Source organism: Pinus tabuliformis, chromosome 1_2, assembly GCF_031772625.1.
Source record: "Pinus tabuliformis cultivar Carrire ecotype Pingquan chromosome 1_2, CPIR1, whole genome shotgun sequence".
In the NCBI taxonomy this organism is placed as follows: domain Eukaryota; kingdom Viridiplantae; phylum Streptophyta; class Pinopsida; order Pinales; family Pinaceae; genus Pinus; species Pinus tabuliformis.
The window spans coordinates 296,061,941-296,087,184 of NC_142298.1; the positions used below are offsets into that span (position 1 = coordinate 296,061,941).

General features: G+C 38.1%; 1 protein-coding gene across 8 annotated transcripts in view; it reads right to left on the reverse strand.

Annotated features, from left to right (window-relative positions):
• The window catches only part of LOC149205510 (casein kinase 1-like protein HD16), a 30,989-nt gene extending 6,592 nt beyond the window's left edge, over positions 1 to 24,397 (reverse strand). For 2 of the 8 annotated variants that reach the window (XR_016252468.1, XR_016252467.1), the window contains exons 1-18: positions 24,073 to 24,397; positions 23,030 to 23,654; positions 22,682 to 22,807; positions 22,447 to 22,520; positions 22,178 to 22,247; positions 21,952 to 22,007; positions 21,768 to 21,839; positions 21,577 to 21,671; positions 21,243 to 21,309; positions 20,971 to 21,100; positions 20,663 to 20,881; positions 20,159 to 20,289; positions 16,843 to 17,017; positions 16,597 to 16,687; positions 13,848 to 14,005; positions 13,525 to 13,713; positions 13,326 to 13,443; positions 11,826 to 11,962 (exon numbers count right to left, since the gene is read on the reverse strand). Coding sequence is in view for 3 of the 8 variants with exons in the window: in XM_089395090.1 (XP_089251216.1) it covers positions 13,384 to 13,443; positions 13,525 to 13,713; positions 13,848 to 14,005; positions 16,597 to 16,687; positions 16,843 to 17,017; positions 20,159 to 20,289; positions 20,663 to 20,881; positions 20,971 to 21,100; positions 21,243 to 21,309; positions 21,577 to 21,671; positions 21,768 to 21,839; positions 21,952 to 22,007; positions 22,178 to 22,247; positions 22,447 to 22,520; positions 22,682 to 22,807; positions 23,030 to 23,503 (2,187 nt within the window). In the remaining 5 variants the exon portion in view is untranslated. Of the gene's footprint in view, positions 1 to 11,825; positions 11,963 to 12,949; positions 13,444 to 13,524; positions 13,714 to 13,847; positions 14,006 to 16,596; positions 16,688 to 16,842; positions 17,018 to 20,158; positions 20,290 to 20,662; positions 20,882 to 20,970; positions 21,101 to 21,242; positions 21,310 to 21,576; positions 21,672 to 21,767; positions 21,840 to 21,951; positions 22,008 to 22,177; positions 22,248 to 22,446; positions 22,521 to 22,681; positions 22,808 to 23,029; positions 23,655 to 24,072 lie in introns of those variants that run through there. The other 6 variants (XR_016252465.1, XR_016252466.1, XM_089395090.1 and 3 more) reach the window with 4 other exon arrangements.
• Positions 24,398 to 25,244: the final 847 nt, after the last annotated feature.

Consider the following 25,244-nt stretch of genomic DNA (forward strand, 5'->3'; position numbering starts at 1 on the left):
GGATATAATCTCCTTGCCCAGAATGGAAGGCGGATTGAACTTTAAGAATATCAGCAAGCAAAATATCGCATTGGGTGCAAAATTGTTATGGAGGATAGTTGCCCAAATCCGGGTTGGGCTCAGTTAGCGTTGTGGAAAAAATACTTCCGTGGGCAGAGAACACGCTGCCTGGACAATCCTAAGACAACCTCCGGAACGATGATTCATAAATTGTGTGAAAAAGCTTCCGCCTTAATTAAACTTCATGCGCACTGGATTCCTGGAAACGGAAAGCGCATCAAAATCTGGGAGGATCGCATTATGGGCAGTGACCCCCTTGCTGATGATCGCTCTCTGGTTTTGTTGAAAGACTGGATGGATAGAGCTGGTATTAAAACGTTGTGGGACTTATCACATTGGGAGAATGACGATTGGCAGAGATGGGAAAAATTAGAGGTGTCGTTGAATCTTTCCAAAGATTATGCTACCTTTCTCTCCCACTTAAAAGGCAAAGCCCCTTTGAATAGCAGAAAAGCAGACATTCGGGGATGGGGTCCGATCCCTGGGAGTTATTCAGTTTCGCAGGGCTATAGACAGCTCTCTCTGCATCCTAATGTCCCGCCTGATCCGAAGCCCTGGCAGGGGATCTGGTCTCAGACAACGATCCCCAAAATCGACTCCTTTTGTTGGCTTCTTTGCCATCACAGAATATTGACCGAGGATAGGCTCCGGAAAAGAGGCTTTATAGGACCCTCTCGCTGCTCGCTATGTGGGGAACACGAAGAAAATGCCTCCCATTTGATGCTCTTCTGTAAATTTGCTGCAAACCTTTGGAAGGAGGCTTTAAGCCCTTGGAGCATTAACTTCGCTCCCCCTAATCGCTGCTCAGACCTGTTCTCAAACTGGAAGCGTATGTACCCTGGTGGCACTTCTCAGAATCCTCATATCAAAGAAGCCTGGCTCGCCCTTCCCAAACTAATCTTCTGGCACATATGGCTGGAAAGAAATCAAAGGATATTCAGAGACAAGAAGAGCAATCCCAAGATAACCTGGGTAAAAATTAAAAGCCACCTAAAAGACTGTTTGGGAGACCAGCTAGACAGGGCAGATCTTAGTGAACAAGAAGCTGTATGGGGTGCCTCTCTTGATCTCCATTTCATTGATAGAGTCAAGCTCCCCTCTCCGCTAAAACATTGGCAAATCCGTCTTAAGGCTGCAGAATTCGTTGAGTTTTGCATCAAGAAGGCAAGAAAAGTTCTCTTTTTTTACGGTGCAGCAAAAGGCAATCCTGGTATTTCTGGAGCAGGTGGTGTTATTAAAAGCGCAGAGGGCAGAATTGAATCTAGATACGCTTGGGGAGTGGGCTTCAACACCAGCATTCAAGCTGAAGCACTGGCTCTTCTCCAGGGGCTCAAGTTGCTCTTTTTTCTAGGTATCAAAGATGCAATTGTAATTGGGGATTCCCAGTCTATTATAAAGGCCATCGTGGACAATTCCTCTTCTTCAGATTTAAGATTAACTAGACTGCTGAGCAGAATTAGATCCCTGATAACTTCCTTCCAGAGTCTGGAATTCCTTCATGTAAAGAGAGACAACAACAAAGAAGCCGATGCTAAAGCCAATAAAGCGGTTCTTCTCCCCCTCGGAGTTCTTCTAAGAGACAAAGACGAAGGCTGGGATCCCATCCCTTAACTGTCTGATTAAAAATGTTTTACTGTCTTTTATTGGAGAAGTTTGTTTGTATCTGCAAATTAGGAAAGATAGAGAAAATCACAAGTAATATAGTTTGCAAAATTCGCAAGCTCATTAGTGGAGAAGTCTCATGGTTCCTGGCCGAGGAGAAATCTGAGCTCTCCCTACCTCTTTGTAATCGGAATTGAGGCATTTCAGCCAAGAATCAATATATCATCCTAATCGTTTCTATCCAAAAAAAAATTGTGAAGGGGTTGGGTCACTTTTATGGGCTTGGGAGAGGGGCAGAAGCATTAAGAAAAAAAATGAGTTTAAGTCCAAGTTGTTGCCTTCTTTCCCTGTAGACTAGCTCGACTGGTTTAAGACGAGCTCGGCTGAACTAGCCTATCCATTACCAAACCGGCCGAATCGATGTCCAGCTCAGCCAGTTCGGTTTCGGACCGACCTAGTTTTAAAACATTGATCCTAACCCTAATGAGCGATAAATTGCCTCATCTTAAGGAGTAAATCAAATGTTATATCATAATAAGCAAGCTCTAACCCTTTGGCTATGCACCCAAAATAAAAGAATTATTGAAAATAAGTAACAGGCGCACTAGAGGGGTGGAAAACACAGGCTGAACAAGGCATCTCATGCCTCCACAATTACTCGGTCCATTACATCTATACACTCAAGATGTGGACTTCCATTAATTGGTCCCCTTGACCATGGCACTTGGCCATGAGGCCCCTCCCCTCCATTGCCACTCTTTTAGACTCGCCTATTAATTGAAGGATTCACACCTTGGAAATGCCACCTCCTCTTAGGGGTTGGAAGCATCTAATAGGGTTGACTATTGGCCACCTCTACCAAGGAACGGAACACCTTTAGGTGACTTGGTCTAGTTAGATATTGATAGGTGATCCTAGTTTCAACTATTAATATGCCCTTAACATACAAGTTTGATCCACTTAGATGCCTATATGATCTTGAGTCCTTAATGAATGGTTGGTTTTACTTGAGTTTATGTTGGTCTTGTCAGGTGGTCCACAACAACCCAGGCCTTAAGGGCACCCACTCCACAGCTACCCAGGTTGTTCAAAGAGGTTGATGACTTAGAAAATACAACATTGCCCACTTACATCAAAGCATTGGGCAATATGATGACTTAAGAAGTTGATGCACATCTCAGAGTACCCCCAGAACCTAAGGCACTGATCTTCTTTGGCCCAACACAAAGGATTTTGGATGATCGTGCCACTGAACCCAACATGCCCCCTGATTGACCTTGACATTACCTGATGGGCATGCCATGATTCAAAACCTAGACGTGGATTGTTGTTCCATGAGATGACTACAGAGGACTTATTGCACCTGATGGAGTCCTAACACTGGAGAGGATGAGCACTATGTTGACCATTGGACAACCATGGGGATGATGTGAGGACAACCCAACTAGATTTCGAACATTTAGAGCTACTTTGAGGTTGGATTTGAGGCCTACTCAAATGATGGATGACCATGATGCTTGGAGACACCTTCAACCTTATACTCACCATCACATAACATATGAAGCTCAAATTAGAATAATTTTAAATTTTATTTTTATTTTTATTAAGTTTCTAATTTAATTTTTATTTTCAATATGTTATGTTATTTTCATTTATTTTTGTGAAATATATTTTAAAATTTTAAAATTGATATTTTGTCAAATTTTATTATCAAAATCTTTCCTCTTGAACTTTTGTCGAATTTCAAAGTCGTCGAACTCAAACTCAAACAAAGTGACTTAGTTTATGGGGTAAAATGGGTCATCTTAAAATTAGAAGAATCTTGCTTACTACAAAGGTGGCATAAAAGTAATCATATATTTCTCTCCAAGGATAATCTCCACCACTTCTTTCTTTAATTATTATTCCCATATTATGGGGTTGAATTTACATTGTCTAGTTTTCCCAATAACAAAAAAAACTTTGAATGCAATATTTTTTATTTTAAATTCCCAGTCCCTAATTTTTAGACACCTAATCCTCGAGGATTGGGTGAAAATGTGTAAATATGTATATAGAGAAATTTGAATAGTTAGAGTAGGAAGAGACCTTTAGAATCTAAATCCCAAAGGTCACCCCTCTTAATGTATTTAATGAAGCTCACATTAATGCAAAAACACAATTGGGAGTTACCTTCTTGGCCTAACATGGTATTAGAGCCAAGTTTAGGCACACCTCTGCCCTACTCAATGTGATGTCTCACTCGACCATTTGCTCGGCCCTTCAAATTTTCTGTATTGGCCAATCTTCTCTGCTCACTACTCTACCATTCCTAGTCAGGTACGATTCTACCAAACCAAGCATTACTCTCCACATTGGTCTCTCTGCTCGATACTCATTCCATGCTTTGCTTAAATCATAAATTTATGTTGCTTGACCAGTACTCAACATTATGTTCTTTCCCCACGCATTTAGTCTCAATTGTGAAAATCCACAACCACCATAATCTTTTTGCAGAGCTATTTTTGGCCTTCCTTAGGCCAGAAGGATTTTGTGTTCCTTCCTTTTTACAAAGAAACCCTTGCCAAGTGTTTTATTGCTAAGTTTGTTTAGAAGGCACAAACTAATTGCCACGTCCTTTCTCCATGAGTTTAACATTGTACTTTTCCACATTGGTGCTTCTCCACAAGATTGGTACAAATGAGTTGCATGTGTTCCATCCATCCTTCATTTGTTTTTTCATATGACTGGTTTCAAAGCATGTTCGTCGCCATTGTCGTAACACAACAAAGTTTTTTTTGCACTCAAACAAATCCTCGACAACGAGAGTGTTTGCAAACGTGTAATCGACCTCGAGAAGATCCATAGGTATGTAGAGTCATTTCCACTTTAGCCCTTCTTAGAGAATAGATTCCATGTTCAAAACACTGTGAGAAGTTGAGCCGCTGCAAAATATTTTCACAGCTATGATTGGTATTGATGGCATGGGGTGAAGGGCGCAGATGACAAGTTTAATGCATTAGTTCTCATTAAAGGACATTTTGTAACAGAAGGCATGGTAGCACTTTTGAGAGTAAGAAGGTTGCCCCTCTATAGGGTCTAACATTAGGAGTTAATTATTCCTTTGAACAATGAAACATTACTGTTGTCATTTCTCTAAATTTACTCTAATCCTAAGTGAACAAATATGTTGAGTACATCTGATTGAAGAGGTATTTATACATCGCTATAATTGCCTGACTTTGTTGTTTGTCCTTTAGACATATTCCTTTGCACTTATCAATCAATGTCATAGCTGAAGTGCACAATCCCCCATTCTTCCTTAAGGAAAACATATAACTCCATGCCTATGCATTCATGTTGATAGCAAATATATGCACTTCTCTAGGCACATTTTTGAAATCTTGTATCAACCTCAATGACTGAGAACTATTGGTAAAGATGCATTCCCTCAACTCCATTGTTGGAGTGAAATTATCTAGCAAGGAAAACTACCGAGAATGGCCAAGAAAGATCAGGCATAACCTCATTTTTAATGACTTGTAGAAAGGCATCTGTGAAGGAGAGAATGACAATGAACCCACCAAGCCCACATCAAATAAAGAGCTAGCCATCTTGGAAAATAAAGATAACAAACTTATGCGTTGATTGTTTCTTCTATAAGTGAAGAGGTAAGTTGTCATATTATTACAATTACAAATGCTTATGATACATTTTAGAAGTTGAAAGATTTATGACTCACACTCAGAATTGGAAGTAGTTCAATTGATGATCAACCTCTACAACCTTAAGTTGAAGGGTGATGACCCCTTGACCCTAGCCTCAGAGATTAGAGCCATCATGCATGATGATTGTCAAGGCCCTCTATCCTACATCCTCTCACCTTGAATTACTACAAGCTAGTGCCCAACTAAAGGACATTACTTTTGAAGACGAGGAGGTAGAAGAAAAAATCACAAATACAAGTGGAGTAAGCACCGCCAAGGAGAAAGGTCAAATCTCCACCACATTCACCGTAATAGAAATGGACATGATGCATCCACATTTAGGCTCAGGTCAGCTATCCCTTGGTGTTTCACACCCTTTGGACTAGTATATATAGAAGCCAAAGGAGAGGTTAAATCATATCAAGTGTGAAGGACATCACTAGTGTGTGGAGAGCTAAAGGAGTAACCGTAGTCATATGGAAGAGAAGGTCGAGCAACTAGCAATTCTATAGAGCAAAGTCGTGGAAGGTTAAGTCTATCGCAGTGTAGGCCATGGGTCTGAAGAGGAGGGCCGCAAGCCGCAGGCTGGAGGGTTGCAAGGGCCATAGGCAGCCACAAGAGGGCTACATGAGGGCCACAAAAGTGTCGCAGGCATGTTATAAGTTGGCTAAGTGCAAGTAGAATAGGTTGATGCTTGTACTAAGTTTATAGCCGCAGAACCAGGGAGTGTTAGGTACCCAGGAGAGAATGCCACAAGGTCTAAGTGCTACTACAACAAGGGAAAGGGGTATCAACTGTATATATTGATAGAGGCAGAGGTCTAAGGGAGCAAACCTAGTGCCAAGAGAAAATTGTTAGCAATTGTTGCAAGCAAGGAAAACTAACAACATGGCAAAGAAGTTGACCTCAAAGGACAGCATGTAAGCAATTTGATTTGTCAAGAATAAGACTATCTTAATATGTTTTTGTTTGGGCAAATGAGAGCCTCATGGACCTGGCCTCAACCCTAGGTTATTGGTCAAAGGACATACTTGTCCTTGTATTATAGCATCGTATTAGGGTTTGTAAAGTGCCATGATCCCTGGTACGAGAGTCCTATGGTTTTCTTGTTAATGGACAAATAAGGAACATGTTTGGGCCATAAAACTTGTGTATTGTTATTGATTTCATTATTGTTATATTCCACTATGCAAAGTTGTTTATACTTATAGTTGGGCTTCTCTACTGTGTGTTCCTAGCTAAGGCATAGACCAAACCTAGGTTGCATGGAAATTCCAACACAAGCCATATGGACTTAGCACCATCAAACTCTACCTTCCAGAACTACAAAAAAACTTGTTGTCTCTTGTTCACATTTATCATCCAGGGCACTGCATTCATATGTTTCATGGCAAAGTTGAGATAAGAAAAGCATCAAACAACACAATATGGGAGCCCTATGGTTTTCTTGTGAATGGACAAATAAGGAACCTATTTGGGCCATAAAACTTGTGTATTGTTGTTGATTTCATTGTAGTTATATTCCATTGTGCAAAATTGTTTATAGTTGGGCATCGCTAATGTGTTTATGCTCCTAGCTAGGGCATAAACCAAACCTAGGTTGTGTGGAAATTCCAACACATGCCATTTGGACTTAGCAACATCAAATTTAAACTATCTAGACTTCCAGACTTTCTTTTGCATGATGTACAATGTACTCTACCTTCCAAAACTACGGAAAAACTTGTTGTCCCTTCTTCACATTCACCAACAAGGACACTACATTCATATGTTTGATGGCAAAGTTAAGATAAGAAAAACATCAAATGAAACACTGTTGAATCTACAAGAAACATATGCTTGTGCACAAAACTCTACATACAGTGCTTAGTACAATGAAGTTACAATGCCATCCAGTCTTCTACGACGTGCTAGATTTGGACATCTTTGTTATGACAACCTTCTTTTATTGAAAAGAAATGGTGTTTTTGGTTTGCCAACTATTACAAGGAAGCTAAAGCGATGTGATGCTTGTATCCTAGGAAAACATAGCAAACAACCAATTCATGAATCCGCTTCCAAAGCACGTAAAAAGTTTGCATTGATTCATTGTAATTTTTGTTGCCCTATGCCTATTCCTTCTGCAAATGGAAATAAATATATGATGATTTTTATTGACGATTACACCAAGATGTGTTGGGTATATTTGATGATTACTAGTAAAGGAAAAAAAATACACTTTTAATGAATTTGAAAACTATCTTCGCCAACATGGGATTCAACACCAAACCTTTGTTCCATAAAGTACTAAACAAAATGACGTAGTTGAAAGAATGAACAAGACTACTTTGAATATGATTCACTCCATGATGTTTTTCAAAAACGTAAAGCTGATGTTTTGGGTTGATGTAGTCTATGTGCAATGTATATCATAAACAAATGTCCATCTCATGTTCTCAAAAACATGACTCATGAAATATGGTATGGCCACATTCCTTCGATAATGCATCTAAAGGTTTTTGGTCCCACCTAATATGCCTTGATTCCTAAGGAACAAAGAAGCAAGCTTGATGCAAGGAGTCACAAGTGCCTCTTCTTGCGGTACTCAAATTCCACCAAAGCATATTGTCTAAAATGAGGTAAATAAGAAGTTTATATTGTCTAGACGTGATTTTTCTTGAATCTTCCAAGACTGACAATATTGTGTTGGAAGAATAATTTGTTATTGATGTCAAAGGATGACTTAATGAAGATAAGGACACCATTGACTCAAAGAGCACATTGAGCCCTTTCCAATGAGCTATAGCACGCCTCCTCACTCCTCTACGATGAGGAGATATGATTTTTTTAAGTGGAAAAATCAATTTATGTCCACTTCAAGTCGACCTACATAACCATAAGTCGACTCCTCTCCAAAAGACATGTTTGTTCAATATATGGTTGAATTAGTATAAATAGACCATATGACTCCTCCATTTGCTCATCCAACTCGACAAAAGTAGACAAGATAAAAGAGCTCAAACGTGAGGAAGAGAGATAAGGTTCATATCTTATGAACCAAGAAGCAAGATAAAGGAAATCATTTGAGTTTTATCTCTAGTTTTGGATCAAATTTTATTGGAGGGTTTCTGGTTTTGGATCAAAATTTATTGGAGGATTTCTAGTTTTGGATCAGTCTTTTGAAGCTATCTTTTGTTGCCTCTTGTGGAGAAGTCTTCAAACCCCTGTACCTTCACCTTGGAGAAGAACCCTCAGCTCCGAGGCAAGACAGACCTCGGCCCTAAGATAGGAAAGCTCACACTTGTGTTAAAGCTTGGCTTTGAGACAAATTTGGTACAGACTCTACATTTCGGCCTTGTGATCCTTGGAGTGGAACTCTCGGACCACTTCAGACTATACTCTCGGCCTCTTGAAGAAGCCAGACACTCAACCTTCCTAGACATACAATTTTGGCCTTGTAACAGAGTTATAGCAGACTCAAACCTGTGGAGAACAGTGCATACATAAACATAGCTTTGGAGCAACTCTTCAAACCTTCTTTGAAACATACTAAAAGCCTTATGTTGATGACCAGCACTTGAAGACATGTTTTTGAGGGGCCCTGTTGATCCTTTGTTGGAGCAGCCATAGAAACCTTGTTAAAGTAGACTTGAAGTCTTTGTTGGAGTAGCCTTTGGAAACCTTGTTGTAGCAATCTTGAAGCATCCTTGGAGCAAATTTTGGTGGCCTCCTTTGATGTATATTTGGAACTTATTTAGGAAACAACTTGTAGAAGTTTTACAAGTCTATTTCAAAAGGTTGGAGCCTAGGAGAATTGGAGTCCTCATTTTGACCGAGTTGGTGCTTGAATTTGTTGAGAGAATTGGAGTCCTTATTTTGTCCAAGTTGGTACTTGGAATTGTTCAAGGTTGGAGCCTTGAAGGAGTTAGAGATTTTGTTGTACAAGTTGGAGCCTGTGACTTGTTTTAGAGGATTGAAGTCCTCACTATATTCATCAATAAAATTATTTTTTTTGTTCCATCTCTTGTATTATGATTTAACTTGTGATAAAAATCTTAATTGGCATAATATAACATTTGAAAGAAATATTGAGTCACCCCCCCTCAATATTTCCAACATACTACTCAGCAACAACTTGATTGTTTTAACTTTTTACATATTCAATCATGCATTTGATAATGAGATTCCACATCTTGAAGGGGGGATCCCTATCTTGGATCAATCTACAAAATCTCCTTCTGAAGCACCATCTCCCCCTCACGAAATTCCAACCACTTCAAATCAGGAAGACCCTTTTAAGTGATGTGATTGAGAGGATTGAAAGGCGAAACCTTGAGGTAGCCCCCACTCAATCAATAGAGCAACCTGGACCTTCTCAGTAAGGTCCCCCAAAATGGCTCACCAAAACACCAGAAAGTGTTCACCCTATTGAGATCAGAAAGACATGAACTAGAAGTTTCATTGGACAAAATGGAGGTGATGTAGATGATTTTGATTCAGTTGATAAAATGGATGTTTCTTATGATTGTGACGTACATTTGTCTACAAATTTTGAACCAACTTCCTTTAAAGAAGTTGCTTCTCATGATGAATGGAAAGAAGCAATGGAGTATGATGGTCTCATAAAGAATGAAACATGCTAGTGGACCCTCCATTTGGAACCAAACCAATTGGTTGCAAATGGGTCTTCAAGGACAAGATAAATAAGATGGATCACTTGACAAGCACAAAGCAAGTCTCATGTAAAAAGGAATTGCACAAAAAGGTGGCGTGGTGGCGTCGACTATGAAGGGTCCTTTGCCCCCACAGCAAAATGGGCCATGATCCAGAGTCTCTTTGCCTTGGCAGCTCAAAATGTATCGAAAGTCCATCAAATGGATGTAAAGACTGCTTTCTTGAATGGAGACTTGCAAGAAAATGTTTTCATGTCTCAACCAGAAGGTTTTATTATGAAGGGACAATAACAAAAAGTATGCAAACTCATCAAATCCTTGTGACCAAGCATCGTGACCCTGGTATAAAACATTGACTCAGCATCTTCTGAAATTAAATTTCGAACACTTTCAACTTGATGATGCAACTTATATTTGTCACGAAAGTTGGCAAAATTGTTGTCTATCTTGTATATGTAGATGCCCTGTTGATAACATCGAACAATGAAAACTATATTGCATCCATAAAGAAAGAATTGAAGAAAGGATTTGAGATGACAAATTTAGGACATCTTCATTACTACTTGGGCATTGAAGTGATCCAACATCCAAGAAATATATTCCTCTCAAAAGAAGTACATTGGAGAATTGTTGTACAATTTTGACATGGCTTAGTGCAATCCTTTGCCGACTCCTATTGAACAAAATCTGAAGCTCATATCTAAATAAGGAAATGAACTTGAGGATGCAACTAATTATAGACAGCTTGTGGGAAGTCTTATCTACCTCATGGAGGCCACGCAAACAGTCAGTTCCAGCAAATTCCACAACAGAGGCAGAATATGTGGCAACTGCAGAAACAACAAGAAGATTGTGTAGATCAAGAAAATTCTTGAAGATTTACAGAAGAAACGTTTGATTCGACATCATGTAGAGTCCGAGACTATTCATCTAAGACATTGTTCCACAAATTAGCAAATCGCAGGCATATTCACCAACACTTGGAAGAGAAACGATTGATGATTCAGAATGATGCTTGAACTCACAAACACCCTTTCAGATTAAGGGGAGATGTTAGACACCTAATCCTCGGGCTTTGAGCAAAAATGTGTAAATATGTAAACAAAGAAATTTGAATAGTTAGAACAGGAAGAAACCTTGGAATCTCAATCCCAAAATCACCCCTCTTCATGTATATAATGATGCTCATGTTTCCATGCCAAGAACTTGTACTTTCCAACTGCTGTACCTAAATAAAAGGAAACGAGAATAAGAAAAACCCCTCGGGAGCACAACTTTGATCCTTCTAATTCAAATGAGAGTCTCTGTTGGTTTTTCTCTAATATTTTAATTCAATGTTGCTGGGTTTGCCTACAATTGTTGTCACAAAATGCTGAACTCCATGTGCCCTGTGCATTGTAGATTTCCAGTTTCAAATCACTCAGACAACTTGCCCTGCTTATGATATCAGGCTATCTAAGACATTACACCTCCAGATCTGCTATCCAAAAATGTGCCTTCCAATGATGTGTTCTGCAGCCTGCCAGGGCGTCTACTACCTCTCAAGACCATTGCTCAACATGTTCTTTCTTGGTAATTTTGCTACAATGTCTGACTAATATGAGCTTCTCAATGAATGTTTCTAATGCAACATCCTCTCTACTATTTCATGACCTTCCACATCCACATCAATGTATCAAGCATAATTATGGATGCCCTAGCAGGCAAATTCTACTAATGCATAGCAGATTCTATGACTCTTTAAAACAAACATAATACTGACTTCAAAAGACATTTTCCTACCTTATGCAATCTACTCATAGATGAGTGAATCAAGTGTAACTACCTTTTCCTCCATCTTAGTCACTGTCAACAGTATGCCTCCATGAAAAACATCACTCCCTTCTCTTCTTCAACATTCAATGCCCTCCTCTGTTATGTGAAAACTACTACTATTTTCTTTTGCTTACAACTGGTCTACTCCTGTTTCACGAGGATCTCTATCAGCATTCATGTCCTCAAATCTGCCTGTAGCCAAATGAGTTCACAACCACTCCCATTTTTTATTTTTGGTTGTGAAAACAAGTAAATCATAGACTGTTCTAGATTCTCCTAAGTTTTAAACAGCCTTCTCCTATGCCCAATAGACACTTCAAAATATTTGAAAACAATTTAAGACTGCCTGCAAACAATTAGAAATCTGTCCCCAAATAACATGTAAATTATGAAAGATTTTCTATATTGTCATAAACTTTCAACGGCCTTATCCAAATGCCTGATAGTCACTTTAAATATTCGCAAACAAACTAAACATTTGACCTTTATAAAAAAAAAAATGCTTTTTATAGATGCTTTGAATTTGCTTTTTCACAAACATTCATCTTCAGTTCTTACAGTCCCCTAATCCCGCTCTACCATAAATGATTTTACAAGAGTGCAGAACAAAATAACATACATATATGTGGAAAGAATTACAAATGTCACAATATATTAAATCAATGTTGCAGCAAGTACGTCTATTGAAACCCAAGTTGGGCTACCCAACATACTTGTTAAACATTACTCTGAAATTTCATCATCTCTACTGAAACATATATAGCAACCTCATACAGTTGAGGTTGTTTAAAAACCTTGCCATTAGCTCTCATCTGGTCACATGTCATGCTAACATTAACATAAAAGTATTAAAACACAAAAGCATAGTTGATATAAGGTTGCAGCTCATTATTTGCTTCTTCAACAGTCCTCCAGTAACTGAAGAAACTCCACCAAATAAACTGCCTGAACTTGGTAAGTTCATTTTTCCAGTAACTTAAGAGCAATATTTATCCTCTCTAAAAGTCCTTGATTCACAAAAAGCAAAATTTCCAATATTGAACTGAACAAGTTGGAAAACATCTTGCCCATAGCATACTTCCGAAAAAAAATGAGGTTGAAACACAACTGAAGAACATGGAATGACTTGAAGCATAGAGTAAGCAAATTGATTCAACTATATAGGATCTAGGATTACAAATCCAAAAAGCCAAAATTGAAAGACGTGGCACCACTGAAGTTCCAGCTGATAATGTTCATAATGAAAACCTACTTGAAAACTGGAGAAATAGAAAATAGAATTCCTATGAAAACTGGCAAAATAACCAGCCCAATAAGCTATAAGCATTGTAGCATTCAATATCACTAGAAGATATTAATGGATTCTTTTGGCCATTTCCAAGAATCACAAAACCTGAAGGATGTTGCTAGTACTAGATCATATGGCACCTTTCAAAATAAATAGGGATGTTAACATCCCCACATTTTCAGGATCTTGTGCACTAAACCACTTGTATATGCAATTACTAACCAGTGTATTGCTTCACAAATTACCAAAAGAGATACAGCATCCGATGAAACAAATAAGATCAGGATACTGTGCGTCCATAACAAACTGCAGCAATATAAAGATTCTTGGACCATTTCTCCTGCAAAACATAATCAATAAAGAATTAGTTCACACAATCAAAGTTGCTCTAAGAACACAATTATTTAGTAATTCAAGTCACCTTAACATGAGTACTAGGAAAAGCTGATGTTCGAAGTGTTTCTTGTGTTTCATCTGTTAGTTTCCTCTTTGGCACACTCAGGATAAAAGCAGCTTGATCACAGGTTGCAGCAGTTGCAGTTATTCTATAACCATTCTCCCAGCGTCTATGAATGCCTTCACTTGGATAGAGAAAATCAAGTTCAACAACCTACAGAGCAACAATCACCAATATTAGCGATAAACAAATAATTCTGAGCTGCAAATGCAATAAAATATAAAGCAATATTACCTTTTCTTCACATGAAATCTCAACATAGGAAACAGTACTGTAATATAGCTAACCTGATCTGAGAATCCTGCATTACGAGACATAACCACACCCCATCGACTCCCAGCAGTTGTCATTGACGTGACATAAAATCCCTCCTTCCACTTTTTACTGATCCATTTGAAAGGAAAGGAATCGCTGACTTTATAAGATTGCTGAGTATAAGGTGTTCCTAGTAAAGATTAAGATAATGAATACACATTGTCAGCAAGATTGCCTAAAGTACAAAATATTGAAGGAAAGATGCTAATTTAACTAAAAATATCTACAATCACACTCATGTTACTTGGAAATAAGAAGCCAAAAAGAAAATCATCTCATAAAACATGAACGACAATAGTAGATATTCAAAATTGTAATGCAGTAACAACTTAGAAGATGGCTTCTAAGACAAAATAATTTGAGTAGAAAACAGGCTCTGCAACTGATTATTGAAGAACTCTGAGCAAGGCCTCCTCTTTGGTTACTTAGGACAAAGCAACACTATTATTGCTGATGTCCCCTTTTAATTTTACGGCCTTAATTATATCCAGTTAGGATATTGAGAGATATTGCATCTCTAAATGTTGACTGGGACAGAACACGCATAAACTGGAAATAACAGAGCATAAATGGTAACCATGGGGGGCCCCTAGAAACCCAAGAGTTGAATAGCAACTGCTAATCTGAATAAATGGAGTAAGACATCTCTGTGATTGACAAATTGAAGATAGCTGATAAATTAAAAAAAAAATAATGAGATACGTAAGATGAGAGAAAACCCCTATTTATAACATCTAAACATAGGTTTATGTCACATGTCTAGGCCTTCATTATATAAAGGGAGCCTTTAAAGTTTATACACATGACCTCATTACAAAGATATTACCTATGTTGTGATTAGGTACACAACCTGCCCTCCACTTTAGCGAAAACTTTGCCCTCAAAGATTTGAAATACAACTGACAAAGTGCACTTTACAATGCAAGTGGCATACATTTTGCACATTAAGTGCCTTTATAACTTGTGGCATGCAATTTACAATAAAGACACTTCAAAAATAGACAACAACTTTGAACCCTCGATCACTTATGACAAAAAAGTAACTCTATAACAGTTGAGTTAAAGGGTCACATGCCCTTCAATAATACCCAATATAGAAATCTTCCACTCCAAACTCCTGATGGCCCTAAAAGTTGCCCCTCTTCAACTCACCTAGGAATCTTCCAATACATCTATCTCGACAACCCAAAAATTTCTGCATCAACACATGGAACCTCCTACAAGGCCATGGATGGCCTTTCCGCCTTGCCCTATAACTACACCTTGTTATCAACTATCACGTGCATGCCCAGAATCTCATACCAAGTTGAGAGCCCTTAAAGCATACCCTATAGCTGTACCTTTTGGTCAACCAGATTTGCCTTTCCACTGTTGTTGTGATTCATCCCTCTGCACATATAGACAATGAAGCAGCACTAGTGTGCAAGATCAAAGAGCACAAGTGCACTGTAGAGCGAGAGAAAGAGCCATACCCATAACCATAACAATTATGGAGATAGAGATTCACAACAATAACCATCGAAAGAGAGAAAACCACTTGATATATTACCCGTAGTTTTAAAGAATAAGTCAATTGTATAAATGATCAGGATGATGTTACAAATGTGAGAGGTGAATTGTATATTTATACAGAGCTCAAGGTGTAGGGCAGTTTCTTCAATATGGGCTATGAGCCCACTATGATCACTAATTCAGCCTTGTGACTAGGCCAACTTTAAGCCAAACCTAGAAACACACAAATAACCATAAGTGAGGTTGGTCTTCGCCTCAAGTAAAGCTAACACCACCATCTCAACACATGCAATAGTTTGCTATTGCAGAATTGGGACTTCTGAAATTCCCCTCTTTCTTCCACAACCTTATGGGACATCTCTTTTGCTTTGTCCTCTTCAATAGAAATCCACATCCCATTAGATCATGGATACTTCATAGCCATCTTGCAGATCTTCATTTCAAACCACATGACACTTCCTCATCTGTAAAAAACCCCATACCACTCAATATACAGCTCAAGGTCTGCACAATCCATGAATTTCTTGCCCTTCAATTGCAGCCATAACCTATCTCTGATTTTGTCTACAAAGAATTTTGAAGAATTCTTGAAACTTAGCCCTAGTTACACACTAAAATTAACTTTTTGCCATTTTATCTTCTATTTAAATTTTCTCTTAAAAAAAGAACCAGCAAACCTCAATTGAAGCTCAGATACCATTTCTTGCATTCCTGTATACAGAATGGGACAGCACTTGCAGAAAGTGGGAAAACCAAACATAAACAGTAATAGTGGGGACACCTGCACACCCAACAATAGGATAACACTTGCCGATCTGAAAAAATGAAGGAAGATATCTCCATGGGTAACAGCAAGAAGCTGGTTGTTATATTGATAAGCATAAAGAGATACATAACATAGGGGATACCTTTATTTATAACAATAAGATGCATAGACCCTAACCTTAAGCCTATGTTGTGATTAGGCACACAACAATAGAACTACTCACCACATAGACAAAACCAATGACACAATCTTATGTTCCTTAAAATGGACAGATCATAGTACATTCCAAAAACAGAAATATATAGCAAATAATAATAGCCCAACCCAAATGAGAAATTATTGGACAGATCATACAACATTTATGGACAGATCATACAACATGCCAAAACTGAAAAAATAGCACAAAACAATAACCTAACCCAAATAAGAAATGCTTAGCCTACCCTTGGACATAACAACCAAAGAACTGCCATTCGTAGCACCAGCAATGGCACTGATATAGTAATTCTTTTCCCACTGTTCCATAATCCAATCCTGTTGTAAAAGCAACATAAACAAGTCAATTCCATGAAATTAGAATTTGTGGAATAGCTTCTTTGTTTAAAAAGAGCACATTGATTTGATCTCAGTTCTCACTTACATAAGAATTAAATGTAAAACACAGTAAGTTACAAAATATGATAACAAACCTTGTGAAGGAAGACAGCAGAAAGATCGTATACTTGAGACGTGAACCCTGTGCCTGCATCCATAATGATAGCCCAAAGGTTTGTGCAAGAAGCCACACAGCTAATATACAACCCATCTTCATTCCCTTTCTCAACATGTTGATGAAGCCGTGCATCAGCAACATTATAGTGGTATCTGGTATAAGGAAAATAAATTTCATTATTGTCAAAAGAAAACTTCAAGACCTGAAATTTGGTCCCAAACTGGCATAAACACTTTAAAATACATCTAATCAATGATGAAAAGGTACATCAGTATAGGTTTATTTATGTTGCAGTTTAGTGCAACCATTGCAGTATGTATATGGAATATCCTTGTAAGAGTTTATTACATGCACATCTGTATGGACAGAGAGAGACCAAGAGAGATAAGATCAGACAACTGTATTCATGTCCAACAAGCAACCACAAAGTTGGTCAATCAGTCAAAAGTACAGAGAATGAGCTCATTAATTAGTCAATAGAAACACCAGAAGTAGTGAAGATACAAAACAACGACCAAACCACGCTGTGCATACAATGTTGCTGCAACAGCATGCTAGGCCAAGAGGCAGAATGAGAGAGGGGGGGAGAGGAGTCATCAAAAACAAGGGACAAAGTCACAAAAGCATTGCCTGATGATGTCATCTGCGAAATTTCAGGGCGGACATGGCTTTGCTGTGAATCTTGGTATGAGCCTTAAATTGATGAGGTTTATCGTTCCTAATGATGTCATTTGAGGGAGAGAGGATGATCTATCTATCCAAGGGAAGTCTCACTGAGATAGTGTCTTATGTGATCTAGGCCTCACCTCCTATTTATGCCACCAATAGGCATGTTAATAGGGAAGATGGAGCAGTTCGTAAATGAAATCTTATTGGTGAGGATTGTGCAAGGCCATCAATTTGTCCCTTAAGCCTCACTCGTGAAAAGAAGTAGGTGTCTAGAGTTCAAATATCAAAGGGTTGTAGAGGGAACTTCTCAATCCTTGACAAGGGCAGTGAATGAAGTAAAAGAATGGGATATCTGAAAATAAGGTCCTCCTCCAACTCAAACTCCTGTAAATGACATAGATGACAAGTCCTCTTAAGGTGTGGAATGTGGTGATTTATCTCAATTCTTGACATGGACCTAATGGGAGTCCTAACGTCATGCATCCAATGTTTGCATGTAAACCTGAGGAAGATAATATGATTGTCCCATAATGCATCAAGTTCTCAAAACAAAATGCCACCATAGGGCTAAATCCTTTAGTGGGGTTGTCCAAGTTACCTGGATGTAAAAACTGTTGATATCCTTCTTAATCAGATAGTTCAGGCCTACTTAAAGGGTAGGAATGGACCATCTAAAGAGAACTTGAAAGGCAGAATTTCATCAATATCAATGACCACCAATTTAAGCAACAAGGAAGCTTCCCAAAACTAGAAAGAACTCTGTCCAAAGTTTGCTATGGAGTCTATACCTTTTGAAGGGAACAAATTAGGACTCAGGAGAACCTATCTCTACCGATCACGGTTTCCAAGGATCAAAACTTTGTGAAGAAGACAAGTTTGAGGATGGCCTCCTAATTCTGCCTAGATGATGGTCAAACAAATCCTAGAAGTGACATTAAAGGCATCATCTTTCAATTCAAGCAAATGAACCCTATCCCTCGTTAAGTTAAGGCTGGAAAGCATAACTCAAACAAAACCATGGCCCTCAAAACTGAACCCCCAAGTATGTGTAATCCATATTAACCTTAATCCACTTACAGAGAGCATGATACATTGTAGATCATGACATTAGTTTTACCAAAGTTAACTGACAACTATCAAAGGTCACAGAAGTTGGATAGCACATCAATTTGACTCTTCAACCCCTCAAGTGAAACCTGCGAGGATCATGTCATCAATAAATAAAAGCAGGGAGAACAAGATGTAGTGTAGAAGACACTTGTCCCTCCCCTATATGTGTCAGCTAAAAAAAAGCACTCCAGCTCACCAATTTAGAATCATCCCATAAAGAGTTGATGAGGGGCAGCAGCCCTATTTGACCACAATGGTGCTCTTAATGGAGTCCAAAAGGTTGTGAGCAGAGTGAAGATGACAAGGTAGTAGCTCATTCAATCTCAAATGGCCACCAAAAGGGTCTTTGAAATACCAATGTCACATAACACTATGGAGCAAAGCCTCTCAAAACAAAGTGAAATGCTTTCCGAAAGTCCATGAGCAACAAAAGGCTTTCAAAGAACAACAAAGGGCCTCCTAGTAGTAGCTTAGTGAGTGAATGTGGTCAATGGCTTCATACTCTCAACAAAATATTTCCTGTCCTTTGGGCCTGAGATAGAGATTTCTTTGTGCATTTGTATGCATCTGATGTGTATTATGCTACAACAAATTAACTACCTGAACAAAGAGCACAAATGTGTGTATGCCACGTTGAAGTTTGGCAACAACTTCTGCTAGCTTCTTACACTTTCCATCATAATGTCTAGACTCCAGACTCTATATCCATTTTCTGTTTTTCACCCTTGCAGGCGTCCGCTTGTAAATTAATTTTCAGTATATTTTTTCTGGCAAGGCTTGGACTGCACTAAAGCTAATAAAAAATATTTCAGATAGTACTACAGAATAGCTCATATATTTCAACCGTGTATTCCAACATATATCAAATACTGGGGATTTGAAAAAGGGAATTTGGAGCAATACTAGGCATTGATAAAGTTAAAGTTCTTGTTGGACAACGATTGTTTACAATACATAATTTTACAAGTCATTAGATAAGATGTTGATATAGGATTCATAAAGTCTAGAAACTCTGGTGAACCACAACATACTAAAAAGATTTGTTGTCTACAATACCAAGCAAGCACTCAACATAAGAATAGAAAAAAAATTCACACATTTTTGGCAATTTTCAATTATATTTCTTCCTGTCTTTGTTGAGATGATGGTTTCTCTGCTCTTAAATTGTTCAGGCTGCATTATAAAAGGGTTTTCAGAGGTTATTTTGACCATGCGCTAGATTACTAAATGAGGAAAGCCTACATAGGGTTGACCCACATAAGCATTACCCTTTTACTGCTAGAACTGTTAAAATATCTCCTCTGTGGTGGCATATTCCTTTGGTGGGATATCATCCCATAATAATACTCTATTCTACTCTAACCTCCATCATTGACATATGGTTATTGCTTTCTTGTACAGCTAATACGTGAATATATCAATAACTAAGACAATTTCTGCTACATTGATAAGTGACCACTGACAATAAACATAAAAATCTCAATTTCCTCATTTCTTAGTCTTTTAAGCATTACCTCTGTTTCATAGGCCGTCGAGCATTGTAAACTGATATCCATTGAGTTGCTGGAGTTCCAAGTCGAACCTTCTTCTTGGGTTGCTCATCATCATCGACATCAACTAGCAGCCTTGCTCGTTTTGAACCAACCTATTTTAACATAAAATTTGAACTTAAACACACATTAACATGAATAAAAATGGCAATAAATACCAGAAACAGAAAGACAAATTTAAACATCAACACCACCCAAGCAATTGAATGGAACTTATAATACTTTCATGTTTATAACTTGCAAAATCTCAAGGACTTCAAAGAGTTTCAATCTAGTTGTTTCTCCAAGTACATCCACAATTCATGACACTTCCAAACGCTTCCACGACTTCAAAGAATTGCTTTGAATCTATCCAATATTCTAAGTACGTCCAAAAAATCAGACTTCACTCTAATCAGTTTTCCAAGTTCTTCTAATGATTTAAGGGACTTTGACTGAAGAGACTTGGGGCAGCACATGAGATATGACCTTCTGAGCTCCATCTGTATTAATTGGCCTTGTTGAAATATTAGGTCCAAGAATGCCTTCAAAAAGGGAAATAAGCTTCAGATAATTTGGCTCGTCATCGAATTTCATATTTGTGACTGCTTCAAGAAATTGCCGGAAAGGAACTGGACAGAAGCAACACAACATTTCGGGAGAAGTTGCCATCTTCTTTTTACAAACAAGAAAGCCCTTGTTGTCACCCTACAAGAGAAAAAACATGCAATAAGACAAAACGTTGAATGTGAATCTCCACAAAACAAGTCAGAGAACAACATAATTTATAAATGTACCTGGTAACCTTGCCAAGGCAACCTGCCCCTAAGAAGGAATATTAGAGTGTATGCTAAAGACTCTAGATCATCTCGTCTACTTCCTGTTCTCCCCAAATGTGCATGTACACTGGCATACCTAACAGTACCTCTGAATAGAAACATGGACATTTACAAGATAATAAAATTAATATAATCCAATACACAAAATAAAACCAGATAAATGGAAATGAATAAAACTAAATACAATATAACAAGCTTAAGTACTGTCATGTGAAAGCTAAGAAACTAACCTGAAGACATCAGGCCGTTGATCATAGTCAACATGATGACCTGATGATGTATCCTTCCACTTTGAGGCTGGGAATAGAAAAGCATTAGCGTGGATGACAATACACAAATGGTTGTGGAGAAGTTTTTCAATGAAATGTGATAAATATAAATTAAAAGAAATAAGGAAAAAAGGCAGGAACAAGAGTCAGAAAGTTTTTCTGCCATGCTTCAGATAAATACCAATCCAGTCAAAAGGCATTCATTTATCAATCCAGCCAAAGGCATTCAAGTCAACAAGATTATCATGTTGTTACACAATTATACAAGGATAGACGAGAAAATTGAAAAACTCACCCAAGCCAAGATCTACCAGAAAGAGTTTTTTCTCATCAGAAGTTCCAGGCTGGCCAAGTAAAAAATTTTCAGGCTTCACATCTCCATGAACAAATCTAAAACAGACAAAATTTGGTAACCATTTCAGAACATCCCATCCACAACAAAGATTCATCGTGAAGATAAACCACTACTAAACAAGACAAGCATACCCTTTTAAATGCAGTTTCTCAAGTATTGATATTGCCTCCACAGCAATGCATGCAACCATCTCTGTAGACATTCTGTTTCACATAATGTTATCCAATAGAAGTTAATTCAAATTGTATTAAGAAAAACAGTTTGGCCCAAAATCATAAACCTGAAAAGAAAACCCCAACATAGCTTATAACTCACGCTTGGCCGGACGTATTCCATACATCCCAAAGGCTGGGACCCAACATATCCATTACCTAAAAAAATGAGTTTGCAATAATTAGATAATCAAGATTTATCAGCAGCGAGAACATCGCTGCTTCCAAATATTCCATCAGCATACAACAATGAATATTTTAGTGTCACACTCCACTGACTTCTTACCATGTAACTAGTAATAAGGAAAATATCCAGAATTATCGCATACCAGAATATAGTAATCTTCCTGACGCCCTTTGTAATGTACCGAAGGCAATCCATAACTACCATTAAGTGTACTGCAGCAACACGATGATAAATTAAGCATGAAACTGAATACATATACTTGTCAAGTTAATGAATCATGTCATGATAATCACAAGGACTAATGATACATACTTCTAAGCTTTTCACTCACAAGTAGGGCCAATAGTACAGCCTTTACAGGTAGAATAGCTAATAAAAAAAAAGTCCATGATGATGGATTTAGATACATACTTGTAAACTTGCCACTCATAAGGAGGACCGTAATTACAGCCTTTACTGGTGCGATGCTCAAACTTCAATGCAACCTAATAAAAACACACTTTCTTTGAGTTTCATAAATGCAATCTCTATGAACCCATTAATTCAACAAATAACTCCTTGTCCAGACCACTTAGGAAAAAAAATCATCTGTAAGAAACGTAATAGTGGCCACGTGACTTTGTTCAAGCAAACATTAAATAAGTACCTCCACAGCATCTGGACCCGTGCGCTCGTTGCCGCCACTTAGCCTTCGGCCAACATATACCTGCCCAAACCCACCTTTTCCCAACTTCCTCTCAATCTTGTACACTGGAGAAGTTCCCACCTGAACCTGGATGTTGAAATAACATAGAATGAAGTTTGAATCAGTACATTCTCATCGAAACTAGAATTCCATAGAGGCTTGAAGTAATTTGGCATTTCTAGCCAAACCATCTCGATTTAAAACATGGTCAAATTTAGCATGTGTTCAATGAAAGGCATTTTCATTTGCCTCAGTATTTTTATCATAACTACATTTAGAAGTATATGATTGGGATAAATGAATACATACCTTCTGTGGAATAGGTGTAATGCTTCCTTCCTCTTCCACTAATTTGTCAGCACTCTTTTCATCCATTTTCGGGTTCTGAGGAGCAACTTCTTCTCTTATAAACAAATCCAAATCAGCCTCGGCCTCGACCTCGGGCTCAGCTCCAACTTGGACAGCAGGTGGCAAAATCTCAACGTGTGGTGGCTCTAGCTTCTTCGCAGATCTAATTCCTCTGCCCCTACCACCAGTAGTCCTCTGTCTTGCACCAGGAACAGCAGCAGCAGTAGGCTTTACAGCACCAGCTTTTGGAAGAGGGGGAGCATTAGTATTAGGATTAAGATTAGCAGCCCTTCCTCTTCCTGCACCTCTCCTAGTGGCTTTGCTCGGAACCTGTTCCACTAAAGCCTGTCCAGTAGGTTCCAAATTGTGTGCTTGAACCTGAACTTGTTTTGATTTCACACGAGGTTGGCGAACTCCGCTACGCAGTTCTGGCATCCTTTCCCCATGCAATTCACCCTTATATCAAATATCCCATCGCGACCCGGTCCCAACTACAATATGATCAAAGCCCTCTCCTACCTTACTTCCCAACCTTCCCGAAGTTTCCTTGGAAGTTCTTGCTTAAATCAAAACCTGCCCCTTTATGCTGTAATCCACCCAACACAAAATTCTAAAAAGCCTCAAACCTTTACCAGAACAAAATAAAAGCCCTAGCTTTATCTATTAAATTCATAACATGTAAAGCAATAAGGTTTCAAAGAAGGGATAAAACGATAAAAAGCAAATCGCATCTCCTCAAAACCGAAACAAAATTTAAAGTCACAAACAAAGACCTCTGGCGTACAATGTAACACCAACCAAACCCTCTCATTTCATAAAAATTGCATCCATCCCGAATGGGGTTGAATGACAGCAAGAACGTTGAAATTTTATCAAATTCAAGTCCATAAAGATCATCATAATCTAATTAAGCACCCAGGAAAATCCATTTTCACAGCAGCCCATCGATGACACCAGGAAAAACATTATGCAGGGAAAATGACAAAATAATAAAAAAAACATACCTGTGGGAACAGATTTAAATGGCTTTAGAGGTGCGAAGGGATTAAAGCTGGAGAGGTTGCAAGAAGGAAGAGATTCAGTATCAGTTACAGCAGAATGCTCGCAAATATGTAAACTTCACACGATCTGGATGGGCAATGATGGATCCTTCGTCAATAAATTGTTGGGGGGGTTAAAATTCGGTGTCGTCTCTTGGTTATTCCTCCACGCTCCGTCCCTCCCTCCACAAACACAAATAGAGAGGGCAGATAGACTAGAGGACCGACTTTCTATACTATTCCCTTCTTGATTTTCTTTTTTTATCAATTTTAGTCGCAAAAGAAATACATATACGAGCGGGTGGGGCGCATATTTATAGTAATACTAGTCCACCATATGGACGCCATATGGACGTTTTCATATGTGGAATATTTTTGTAGGTATGTGATAATAAAGAGAGCCTCTTGTCTGTGTGAACGCCATCGGAGTTATTAATAATAACGCATGGTTGGGATTAATTTTGCTTCTCTCTACTTTTGTGTATGTGATTCAATGTATTAGTCGTTTAAGTGGGCTCATTTCCACTCGAAAATCGCATGGATTAATTGATTATTTATTAGTTTTGTGTAATTATTCTATTTATTGTAATTTCTAATTATTTAGATTTGTTTTTTAAAAAAATATTATATTTTTTTTTTTATTTAAAGGGGTTTGTTTGAATAGTCAAATTTTTTTTATTATTAAGTAAGATCGATTTTAATGAAAATTTTCTCTAGAATTGTGTAGTTATTTTGAGGTAGTGGTTAAATGTGTAGTTACACCCATAAAGATTATATTAAATTGTTTTATGACCTATCCACACATAAGTGGATTAAAGCTTATCTCTTTCTCCTTTAAATTAAAAAAATCTCCGAGGGTTAGCTTAAGTGGTTTTGAGCTAGATGTGGGACCTATTATTTTTCCCTCAAAATTGGGGACCTAACAGATTCAACTTTTTTGTTCCCTTCATGGTTAGACTATGTAATTAAGACTAACAACTTACCCCATTTAACATCCATGGATCATGGAGAAGTTCCCTTTTGATCCCTTCAAGGTTAGGCTATGTAATTAAGACTAAAAGTTTACCTCATTTAACACCCATGGATCATGGAGAAGTTCCCTTTTGATCGCTTCAAGGTTAGGCTATGTAATTAAG